The sequence below is a fragment of the Chiroxiphia lanceolata genome, chromosome 15 (assembly GCF_009829145.1).
Source record: "Chiroxiphia lanceolata isolate bChiLan1 chromosome 15, bChiLan1.pri, whole genome shotgun sequence".
NCBI classification, from domain to species: domain Eukaryota; kingdom Metazoa; phylum Chordata; class Aves; order Passeriformes; family Pipridae; genus Chiroxiphia; species Chiroxiphia lanceolata.
Window position 1 is genome coordinate 3,205,258 of NC_045651.1, and position 12,043 is coordinate 3,217,300.

The following is a 12,043-nucleotide window of genomic DNA, read 5'->3' on the forward strand; positions in this document are numbered from 1 at the left end:
CTCAAAATACTTTCACAGCAAGACCAGGCAGGACACCCCAGCCTGGATGTGGGAACCATGCAAAATGCCCCTCCTTACTCCACCAGATCCCAGTTTTAACCTGTGGAAGAGCTGCATTCCCTTTTGGCAAGAGCAAATAGAGGACTCAGCAGGTGCAGAACACCTGGCCCTGTTTGCTGGGGTGGGAGGGGAAGCAGGAAGGGGAGGTACAGAGCTGGGGCCTCCCTCTCTCCAATCAAAACCCCAAGTCCTGACCTACACAGGCACATGCAGCACCTTAAATTCATCATGGAGATGGTGAATGGTAATGAAGAGTCACAGAGACCCAACAGCTGTAGTGTTGGGAGCCACGAGCTAAGGGTTAGCACCCCCCCAAACAGCAGCGGGAGTAAAGGGTTAACGTGGCTGGTGCAGGGAATGTTATCTGTCTCTTCTCTAAATATTATTTCCTCCCATGAAACCAGCTTTTCATCCTTGGCTAGAGGCAGCTCCCGCTGCTGGGAATCCAGCAAGAGCTTGTATCTGCTGCCGCACACACCACTGCTCCCAGCAAGCTGCCGAGACAAAGAGCCGCACTCCCCCGGCGTGAGCAGCCCCAGCACGGGGAGCTGGGGCCAGGGCTTCGGCCCCCAGGGTGCAGGTGGCCTCGGGATGGGTTTGGGGAGGACAGGCTTTGCACCCAAGAGGAGTGTCGTTAATGAAAGCCCTGCACTGCAGAGGGATTTCCTCCCCGGCTCGCAGGGACCGGGAGCAGCAGGCAGGGACGGGAAGGGCCCGGTGGCAGGAGGCTGCGCAAGCCCGACCACCTCCCCAGGAAGGCTTTTTGGGGGCTGCCCATTTCATACCTTGCCCCTTGCGTGTGCCAGGATGGACAAGAACAGCGGGATGCTCCATGGGGAAACCAAGGCAGCGGCCACTGGCTCCAAGGTCACAGGCTGGGAAAGAGGGAGGGTGCGGGGCAGCCCTTCCCAAGCAGTGCCAACCGAGTTCCCGGCTGCGGAGAGGGGCTGGATGTCTGCAGAGCTGGTGGCTGGGATAAAATGGCTGCTGCTAAATCTTCTCTGAAACATCCTAAACTTTTAATGTGTATGAAACCACGGCAGCATCCCTTTCGCACCCCGGAGGGCACAAAGGCGCGAGCGTCTCCGCTCTCCCATTCAGCCGGAGCCACGTGCTGCAGCCTGCACAGCGCTGGGAACGTGGCTGGAATGAAAGTTGCCCTCCCAGCCCGTGTGCTCAGAGAGCCGAAGTCAAAGGATTGCCAAGTTAAAAGGGTCAAACCTCCAAGGACAGCTGTATCTGACTGGCTATATATCATTTCAATAGCATCTTCAACGGGGATTATAATCTGAATTGAAGCGGAAAGACCTGAGGCAATGAAGCTGTCAGCAGGCTAAGATTAAGGAATTAAAACAGCAGCACAACATTACAGGATTTGTTCTAGATGTATTAGAAAGAGCAGGCTAAACACTGCAGCCTTCCCCAGGCTGGAAATTTCATACGAGCACGGAGAAGGGCAAGTGCAAGGATTTCATCAATATACATAAAAAGAGAGAGGAGAGTGAGACAGAGCCACGAAAACCCAGCCATGCAAAATATAAATCCTAACTGCAGACGGAAATGAGTCACACAAGGTTTGACTGAGGTAAATAAAAGCTGAAATGAAGTGGATTTAGGGGAGGGCAGAGGTGAAAAGACACTGACAGCCAGTAGACAGGAAAAAAATGGCCCTTAATATACTAAGGCTGATAAAATCTGGAAAGCAGCCCAGCCTGTCTTGGATTGCATGATGGAAATGCAGGTCCCCAGCCCTGAAGTCCCTTCCCCCTCCCAAGTTCTTACACCCTTCTCCAGAATTACTTAAAAAAACCAAGAATGATGGCAACTGCCCATCTAGGGCAGCTGGGAGCTGAGCCAGGAGAGGGGGGCACATGCCACACCTCTGTCTCCATCGAGGTCCCCAGAAGGCCAGCCCAGCTTTGTGCTGACAGGAGACATCAGCAGCTCCTCTCAGTGGGCAGCAGAAGCTCTCAAAATAAATAAGGCATCAAACTCCCACCAAAGGACCCATTAAAAGAGTCAATTTATTTCTGGCAAATCGAACACACCTTTCTTTCATTGGCTCTATCCTAGACCAGCCGTGGGGAGGAATTTCTCCCCTGCCTTAAAGAGAACAAAATTATGGGATAAAACACAAAGAAAAAGCAGGGAAGTCTCCCTTGCAGGTAAAACACACAGGAAAGTTTCGGCAACCCAGACTCCATGCAGCCACCAGCCCTGCTCAGCACAAGCCATGAAGATGCAGGTTGTACCGCTCACACCGCTTGCTGTGGCACATTTCCTCCCGTTACGATCCTAAAAAAACCTGGATCCCTCCCTGCGCCTCAAACACAGCCCGGGTGACAACTAGGGCCTGGTTGACAACTAGATTAATCCTGAACCAGGCCACCTGTGCAGAATGGCTGCACTTTATTGACACAAAAATGCACCCAGCAGAGCAGTTCCCAGCACGCACACGGCCACAGAGCAGCTGAGCAGCCAGATCTAGGACACAGAAGGAGATGGGAAGCTAATGAGAGGTGGAGCTTGTTCTGCAGCACAGGTAGAGCATGGAATCACTTTTCGACTCCTCCAGCCAACTTCTACTGAGAGATTTACATACGAGTCCTCCATCAAGTCTTTGAAGAGTTATCCAGAGTTCCCTGGGTAAAAACAAACTGTTTAGAGAAAGAGGAGAGTCCAGAGCTGCTCAGTGATTCTTTTTGGTTGAGCCGAAACCAGAGAAGCCCATCACAGCTGCCATTTCATCATCCTCCTCAAAGGTCAAATCTTCCTCCGCCCGCCTCTTCTTCTCTCTCTGCTTCTCCTTCTTGTAGGCTTTGGCCTTCTCCTCCTGCAGCAAGGGACACAATAGCAACACAATTTGCACCTCCTGAGCTGAGGGAGCTCTTGAGACACCAGGCACTGCAGAGCTAAAGCCATGTCCTGCCTATGGCACCCAAGTTTGTGCCTGAGGAAATAAACAGGCAGCAGAAATCCTGGCCTGTGGTCTCTGAGGAGAACGTTTCCCAGAGAATCCAGACCACCCCACCTCCCACCCCAAGAGCAGACCCACACACACAAGATGTAGCCAAAAAAAAAAAAAAAAAGCGTTATGAAACTCTCTCTTCTGAGCAAACATCACAAGTTATGCCTGGAATGAAGGCTGAGGGAAGAAGGAGTTGGTTTGAAAGCAGGAGGCTGTTCCCTCATCCGACGCCCCGTGCCAGTGACTGTGATGCCTGTTGGCTCTCGGCCTGGCAGAGTGACAGCTGCTCACTGGAACAGAAGCTGAAGCTCTGAGCAGCTTTGGAGGGGGGGGAGTTGGCATCAAAGAGTTTGCGCTGCTCTAATCAAAGTGTTTTGCTCTGTGAGGATCACGAGCCCTGGAACAAAGCCAGGCTTGTACCAGGTGACACCAAGCATGGCTTCAGCTCCCATCTTACCAACTGCTCCTGCCATCCCCAGCACTGCCTGCTGCGCCGTGCCCTGGAGAAAGCTGCACCAGGAGCTGCTGCCCATTTCCTTGCTGCCATCCATGGACTTGGCAGCAGCCTTCCAACCCACGGCACTCCCTGTGCTGCTGGGGCACCTCCCTCCTACCCCCCCCAAACAGAGGATGGGGCTGCTCTGTGAGCACCCCAGAGAGCTCCCCTGTGGTGAAGCAAAGCTCAGGGCTTGGGCAGGGAGACTCAAACGGGCAGTGATTTGTAATCTTGGGTTATTACATGGCTGCTGATGGAGGAGAAGCATCCATAGCAGCTCCTCGGCTGTCAGAACTTTGGTGGGCTTTCAAGTCAACTTGATTTTCATGTTTACTGACACCTAAGCCCTGGTTCGAGAGGAATCTGCTGTCTTTCGCCTCCTCCTCACACATCTCACACCACAGCACACTGCTCACAAAGCCCTTTGACACTCAAGGAGCCCACACAGAAGCAAGTGCCACGTGGAGGAGGATCCCAGCAATCCTAAGAACTGTGGAAGATAAGGGACAAAGACACAGGTCTGCTTTCAGAGCACACAAATTCCAACACAACTAATGGGAGACAAAAAATGGGCTCGTGCCACATTCAGTGGAAACCCAAGCCACCAAAAGTTATCCTCCCACAGAAAGAGGGGAAAAGAGTTTCCAGGCACAGCAGCAAAAACGTTTAAAAGAGCAAATAATAAAAAACCAAAACCCACTCACGGCAGCAGACAAGAGTGATACCAAGAACAAGGCTTCTGTGGAACAAGATCAGGAAGCAGGGTTGATTTCCTCCCAAAACGTGATTCCGGGGAGCTTTGCTTCCTCAGTTGTTGCCCCAGACTCACCTCCTCACGGAGTTCCTTCATCCTCTCCTCGAAGTCATAGTCCTTCTGCTTCTCCTCCATCTTCTTCTTGTTCACCTCAAAGCGTTTCTTCACCTGGTCCAGCGTGGAACGCTCCACCCGCATGGACATGCCCAGATTTCTCTGGTCTGGAGAACAGGAGTGGAGTCAGCTGTGCTCAGCAACACCTGCAGCCCTCAGTGCTCTGCACAGTCCCCATCCCTGACCCCAACTGAAACAGCACAGCACCATCTTCCTGCCTCTCATCCATCCCCTCAAAGCAGCTTCCAGGTCTGGACTACCCCTGTGCACAAGGATTTCTTAGGTCAGAGGGTGTGGGCTTTAGGGGGACACCATAACCCAAACCAGCAGTGACCACAACAAGCCAAACATTACTTGTAACAAGACAAACACTAACTATTCTTTTAAGGTTCCCTATTTGCATGCTCCCTGTCATGTTGGTGCTCTGATGCTTCAGGAAATTTAAACTTGGACCAGTGGAATAAAAAAGGGTTGGAGTGTTGAAAAAGGAGCCATAATAAAACCGGCAGACTGGCATCTCTTGGCAGTGGGTGATGCTACACAAGACATGAGTGGCACTCAGAGATCCTGATTACACAGGACATTGCTCACTAAAGCAGGAACAGGAAATATTAAGCCAGGCTGCAAATTTAGTGTCTCTTTAGAGCAGATTCCCAGTTTCTCACTCATAGGCAAGCCTAGGTTGGAGGGGCCATCCCCAGCAATGTCTCCCCCGCATTCCTGGGTAGATCCAAACAGCCTGATGACTCCAGCAACCATGCATGGGTTTGTCCCAGGGATGCAAAAGCACTTGGAAGCTCAAACTATACACCAGGAATAATAAGAGGACTGCCAAGAACAAGCAGGTTTAAGCCAGATTTATGGCCTTGGAACAAAAGCCCTCAATGTACTCATACCGAGGTACTGTGCATCAGCCACTTTCCAGCCCCAGCTCAACCCTGCATCTCATCCCATCCACACAGCCATGCCAGGATTTTGGATTCCAGGCTCTCTCATATGGATTTCTTGCCAATCTCCCAACACGTCAAACAAGGCATGTCAACACCCTCCTCCCATCCACATAAAAGCACAGGGCTTTAACACATTGGTTTTCCTTTTCTGAGCTACAGAAAACCAGCCCTCAGATCTCTTCTGAATGCCCAGTTCTCAAACTGCCCCTTGTGCAGGTCTGGAGCACACCCCTCCCTGCCTTTTTCCAAGGGGGCCATTTGCTGACTTCCACAAGGAGCCAAAAACACCTCTAAGGGAAGGAACAACATGGGAAGTGTGTCAGTGTATCCTGCTGCTCCTTTAATTTCTCCACATTCCCCCACTCTCTGAACATGCCAAGGAAAAGCAATGATCACAGTCAGCTTGAGGGTATAATCCTCTTTTTCAGGTTAAACACACTAAGGGAACAGATTGATAAATTGGGAATTCTTCCCTCTTGTCTTTATCTTGACTTAACTGCATCATTACAGCAGCAGAGACAAGAACCAGAGTGAGGTACAGGACACCACCACCACCACACTGCTGGAGACAGCTCCAGAGTCAAACTGCCCCACTCCTGCCTCTGCTCATCCTCTGCCTCCATCCTCACAAGATCTGATCTGGAGCTCAGGGACAGCCAGTTTTGAGCTTCACACTTGACTTCTATAAAGAGAAGTTTCCAACCCAAAAATGGGCCAGTGACAGACCTTATACTTCTCTAAAGATTTCATTACAGTTTCAGTGCTGTGAAAAGCCTCTCTCCAGATTTTCAGGAGACAGGGATTTGCTGACCCTGGGAAGATACACCTAACCAGAGTACACCATCACTGTTTCTGCTGGGCTTAGTCCATGAGAATGGTTCAGCACACTGGAAGGTGCCAGGAGATAAAGGCAGCACCTCCACAGCTCTCAGGAGCAAACAGTCCCCACACCTGATCTCCAAAGCACTCTAATCCATGGATGTGTTCAGCCCTCAGACATGGGTGATGCAGGAAGGGAACAGCCCTCCAACTCAACCAACCAGAGGCAGAGAAATGATCCTTACGTTTTTTGCCATTGATGTGATCCAAGAAGTTAATGGAATCTTTCACCACACAGTCACACACATTACAGTAGTACCTGGCAGGAGAGAGAGAAAAGATTAACCCCAAAGCATGAGACAAACCCCATCCCACAGAACAGCTATTTGAGACACTCTGCATGTCAATTGGGATATGGGACTTTTTTCCAGGACAAGAGGATCCCAGTGAAGAGCAATGAGCAGGGGCACACTCCAGATGAACAGAGATGCCCCAGAGGGATCTGCCCTTACACCAACACCCCTCTGACACAAGAGAAACCAAATTCTGAGCTGCTCTGCAATGCCAGCCACAGCATCTTCCCCTTCCAGTCACACCCAGCTGGGTGGGATGGATTCTGTGACCTGTCCTCCCCCAGTTCCTTTACATCCCACTGCCTCTCACCTGGCTGCAAGGTGAGTCCTGCCATCCCCATCACCTCACAGAGCAACTCCCTGATCTGTTTTCTGCCCATCTCAACAGCTGCTGCAAAAGCCCAGCCAGGGGTTGCACTTCCATCCCTGGATGCTGTTCAGGGCTGCACATCTCCCTGGCACTGCTGGCCAGGGAGACACTAACACTCCTGAGGTGACACAAACTCAACACATTCTTTTAGGGTGAGCTCAGAATCCTGTTTGGTGGAACATGATCCACACAAACAGTGGCCAAACACTATTCCTAAGGACAGGTATCTGGAGGTTTCTCCCATTCCCTGTGCACAGATATCCAAACCAGAATCTCAAATCAGCAGCAGCCCTGGTCTCAGTGCAAGCAAGTCTGGCTAAAGAAACCCAAGCAGGTGGCAAAGATTTGCCTCCTTGTTGTTCCTACAGTTGGACAACACTGATATCAAGGAATAATGTCCAAAGGGGCTCAGCCTGCTGGGTCTCTTCCATATGTTACCCCAGGAGACACAATTTGGGTGTAAACCAGTGCAGTCCCACTGCCCCAGGCTCCAAACACAGGAGGAAACCAGCTCCTGGTGCCCTGTGAGGGGTCCCCACTGTGACACAGCCCCCCAGCACAACTCTGAGACTCCAACAAGACCATGACCTACCCCCCCATCTCTGACTGAGGGGTAGTTTTGGTGATGACAATGGTTTTCCCCAGCTTGGATTCCAGGTCCACTTTGTAGTCTCGGTGCCGCAGAAGTTCCCTTTTGACGGGCTGAGCTGGTTTGCCTAAAACATAAACAAAAGGTCAAGCCTGACACGGTGGATTTGATGTTCCCCTTGGGGAAGAGGGACCTGCTGGGAACCTGGGACCACCTGATCCACGCAGAAAATGCACCTTTGTCTTTAAATCAGTAAAGGATATAATTTCTTCCTACTAGAACCGGGTACTCTGAGGTATCTCCAGCTCTGACTTGGGTCATATTCTGAGAGCTCCTTGTTTCAGGGGCTGACTGTTCCCCTCCCTCCCCAAAGGTTCTCACTAATTCCTGTTCTCAAAAAAATGCACTCAGTGGCAAACACAGGAAAAAGGACTGGAGCAAGCCAGTTTTTCCCCTTCTGGGACTTGACTTCTAGCTACTCTCTCCCTCCCAAACTCCAGGGATTTGGGAGACTCAGTGCCTGCACAGCACAGCCTGCCTGGGGCCAGCACACTACGCACCATCTTTCTTTTCTCTCTCCTCCGTGAGCCGCTTCTCCGCCAGTTTCTCATATTCATCCTTGTCCCACTTCCTGCGGAAGTCCAGGTTCTTGGTCTGGGAGGCAAACAAAGTGCATTAACATTTATCATACAGTCTGATCACCTCTGAGGGGGGAAAGAGGTGGAATCACTCAGCCTGTGAGGCCACGGCAGTAAATTGGGGGCATTATGTTATATCCCCATGTCCTTTGTGTTCCTATCTAGGAATTATGGATGTGGCTTAAGAGAATCACTCTCAGCGTGGCTCTGGGTACTTACAGAAGGATTTCAGAGCACTGAGAGAAGAAATGACTTTATCTCAATAGCTCCTGAGACGATCATCCAGGCTTTTGCCTTGAAAACTAGACCCAACCGGGATTGAAAGTGCTGGATCTAAGACCTGGGAAGTGCCCCCTGACAGACACAGCACAGATTACACCTACTCCTTCCAAGAGTCAATTGAACCCAAGCTGCAAATAACAGATGAGGAAGCTGTGAAACACAGTCTGAGCTAGAGAGAGTTTGATTAAAATGCAGGAGCAGGGAAGGCTGTTACAGGCATCAAAATGCCGACTTTGCCGTGAAATCAGAGGCAGCAGTGTGGGATTTCCAAGTACAGCAAAGCAAACCAGAAAAGGCTCTGAAACCCTGTCTGTCAAGGCAGGGCTTGGAAGTACCAGGGAAGAACCTGTACAAAATGCACAGAAAGCTCCTGCAGCTTCCTACAGAAACACCTCTGAGGTACTGGGCCTTCAGCAGCTCCACAGAGCTCCCTCTGGCAGTGACAGGGTAAGTTCATGGAATCATGGAATGGTTTGGGTTGGAAGGGACCTTAAAGATCATCTCATTCCAGCCCCTGCCATGGGCAGGGACACCTTCCACTAGCCCAGGTTGCTCCAAGCCCCGTCCAACCTGGCCTTAGATGGGGCAGCCACAGCTTCTCTGGACAACCTGTGCCAGGGCCTCCCCACCCTCACAGGGAAGAACTCCTTCCCAATATCCCATCTATCCCTGCCCTCTGGCAGTGGGAAGCCATTCCCCCTTGTCCTGTCCCTTCATCCCTTGTCCACAGTCCCTCTCCAGCTCTCCTGGAGCCCCTTTAGGCACCAGAAGGGGCTCTCAGCTCTCCCTGGAGCCTTCTCTTCTCCAGGTGAACACCCCCAGCTCTCCCAGCCTGGCTCCAGAGCAGAGGGGCTCCAGCCCTTGGAGCATCTCCGTGGCCTCCTCTGGACTTGCTCCAACAGGTCCATTTCTTTTCTGTGCTGAGGACCTAGAGCTGGATGCAGCACACGTGTGAAGAGAGGCTGAATTCAAGTGAAGGCACTGATGAACACAAAGACTATATTTTGGGGTGGATTTTCACCCAGTCCCCAACGCTGAGGGCAGAAGTGACTGCACAAGAATCTCTGTTCCACCCACACCCACTCTAATCAAACCAGCTCGGGCTCTTCCCAGTGTCTGCCCCATCTGCACCTCAGGCCCCTGTACCTGGGATCAGTCATGGTTTAACTCAGCCTCTTCCTGACTTCCCTGAGCAGATAACTCCCATTTGGACAGAGCTGCATTTCCCTCAGCACGGCAGGGAGAGCCTCTCAGTTTCACATTAAAAAAAGGACAGATGTATTTAAAAACACCTCCGGGAGAGAAGGACCCCCACGCTCCCCCCGCCTTCTCCGTTCAGCCAAATCAAGAATCCAATCACAATCCAAAGGACACAAATCCCATTTGGAGCTACAGCAGCAGCACAGCCATTTAAGGTTCTCTCCTCTGGCAATCCTTCAAATGGAACGAACAACCACTGATAGGGATGAAAATGCCTTGGGGAGTCGTAGAAAAATTCTCATTTATTCCCAGAGCTTTCTTAAGCACTTTAAGGATGTCGTAACAGGTTTTATTAACCACCCTGAGCAAAAGAAAAGAAAATATCACAGAGTGTAAATTAACGTTTGGGGGTATTTTCCAGACTCTCCTGCATGCCAGGCATTATCACAAATCCCCCTGCAGAGGGGGAGGTTTATTTGCTGCTTCTCTCTCTCCTGTTGTAATAAAAGTAAAAGAGCCTTTTGCAGCTCTTTTACCAATCTGCCTCATCCAGGCATGGGGAAAGAAATTAAGCCCAACTGCTTGACAAGATCTTGCTTGGACAATACCTGAAGGGATGTTTCTGAATTGCTCTGGTGGAGGCAGGGGGGCTGCAAGCCCCAAAATCGTTATCTCAGAGAGTATTTACCGAATTACTAACAACAATTAATAACCAGAAGTGCCCCACAGCTTCCTGTTCCCTCTTGAGATAGGCATCAATGATCTGCTCAGTATCAGCACCAAATCCTATTAAATGACAGAGGAGTCTCAAGCCTGACTCAATCCAACAGGAATTCTCAGCTGGCAGCTGACAATAAACCAGAGGCCCCATCTTCCTCCTGGGGAGAAATCCTGCTGCTCACCTCCATCACTGCTCACTTCATGGAATCACAGAGTGAATCCCAGAATGGTGTGGGTTGGAAGGGACCTTGAAGATCATCCAGTTCCAATCCCCTGCCATGGGCAGGGACACCTTCCACTAGCCCAGGTTGCTCCAAGCCCTGCCCAACCTGGCCTTGGACACTTCCAGGGATAGGGCAGCCACAGCTTCTCTGGGCAACCTGTGCCAGGGCCTCCCTTCTCACTTCTCAGCAAGTGGCTTCAAGGAAGGAAAGATGGGCCAAAAAAAGCAGAAAAGGCAGAAAAACACAGCTACTACACTGCTGGCAGTTCTGGGGTGTCACTGGAGGTGCTGAAACCACCTTGGCTGTCCAGCCAGACCACACCCACAGCATCTCCCTCACCCACCCCATCTCAGCATTCACAGACTCACAGAATCATTGAGGCTGGAAAAGCCCTCCCAGCCCATGGAGTCCACCCTGTGCCCCATCCCCACCTTGTCCCCAGCCCAGAGCACTGAGTGCCATGTCCAGTTCTTCCTTGGACACCTCCAGGGGTGGGGACTCCACCACCTCCCTGGGCAGCCCCTTCCAATGCCTGAACATCCTTTCCAGGGAGAAATTCCTCCTGATGTCCAACCTGCCCCTCCCCTGGCACAGCTTGAGCCGTTTCCTCTCATCCTGTCCCTTGTTCCCCGGGAGCAGAGCCCGATCTCAGCCCCCCTCCCCGCTCCACCCTCCTGTCAGGGAGTTGTAGAGCTGCTTCTCCAGCAGGACAGTGTGAAATCCAGCCGGGAAACAGCCAGGACGGCCGAGAAGCCACAGGAAGTAGGGAGACAGGGAGGGGAAGGAGGGAGACAGGGAGGGGAAGGAGGGAGACGCCCGCACGAGCCACTGCCCATCCCAGGAGGTCCCTGGGGTGGGGTGGGACCCCCGAGGGGTTGGGGCAGCTCAACCTCCTCAGGCTGGGACAGGGGGAGGATCACAGAATCACTGAGCTGGGAAAACCCCTCTGAGACCACCGAGTCCACCCTGTGACCCAACACCACCTCGTCACCCAGCCCGGAGCACCGAGTGCCACGTCCGCCCTTTCCTTAAACACCTCCCGGGACGGCGACCCACCACCTTCCCGATGGGCGCGATCGCGGCGGAGCCCTTCCAGCCCTTAACACATCAGGGCCTTTCACAGGGCCCCAAACCTCCCACCGCCCACACACAGAGACATAAAGAGCAGGCATGTGCTCTCTCCTCACCCCCGAGGGAGCCCCTCACGCCGCGGCCTGCCCGCGGGCCCCCAGCGCGGCGCGGCCCCGCCTCGCCGCCCGCCCGCCCGCCCTCAGCGCAGCCCCCACGACCCTCCCCAAGCTCCGGCGAGCCCGGGAGGAGCGTCGGGAGGCGCGGCAGCTCCTGCCCCGGGGGTACCCACCCCGCTGCCCGACGCCATGGCGGCCTGAGGGGGGACGGCACCGGGAACTGTCGCGCGGCGCCGTAAAGCGCGGCCTCCCGCCCGGTGTCACGTGCGCCCCCGGTGTCACGTGTCCCCCCCGCGCTCCCGGTGCCGCCGGTGTCACG

At 52.8% G+C, this 12,043-nt stretch overlaps 1 protein-coding gene across 1 annotated transcript; it reads right to left on the reverse strand.

Annotated features, from left to right (window-relative positions):
• Positions 1-1,426: 1,426 nt before the first annotated feature.
• ZMAT2 (zinc finger matrin-type 2) lies at positions 1,427-12,014 on the reverse strand. The gene is made up of 6 exons (XM_032703081.1): positions 11,898-12,014; positions 8,034-8,127; positions 7,477-7,600; positions 6,407-6,480; positions 4,354-4,499; positions 1,427-2,893 (listed from the first exon to the last, which is right to left on the reverse strand). The coding sequence occupies exons 1-6, from the start codon at positions 11,913-11,915 to the stop codon at positions 2,750-2,752; spliced, it is 600 nt and encodes a 199-aa protein (XP_032558972.1). The 5' UTR covers positions 11,916-12,014; the 3' UTR covers positions 1,427-2,749.
• Positions 12,015-12,043: the final 29 nt, after the last annotated feature.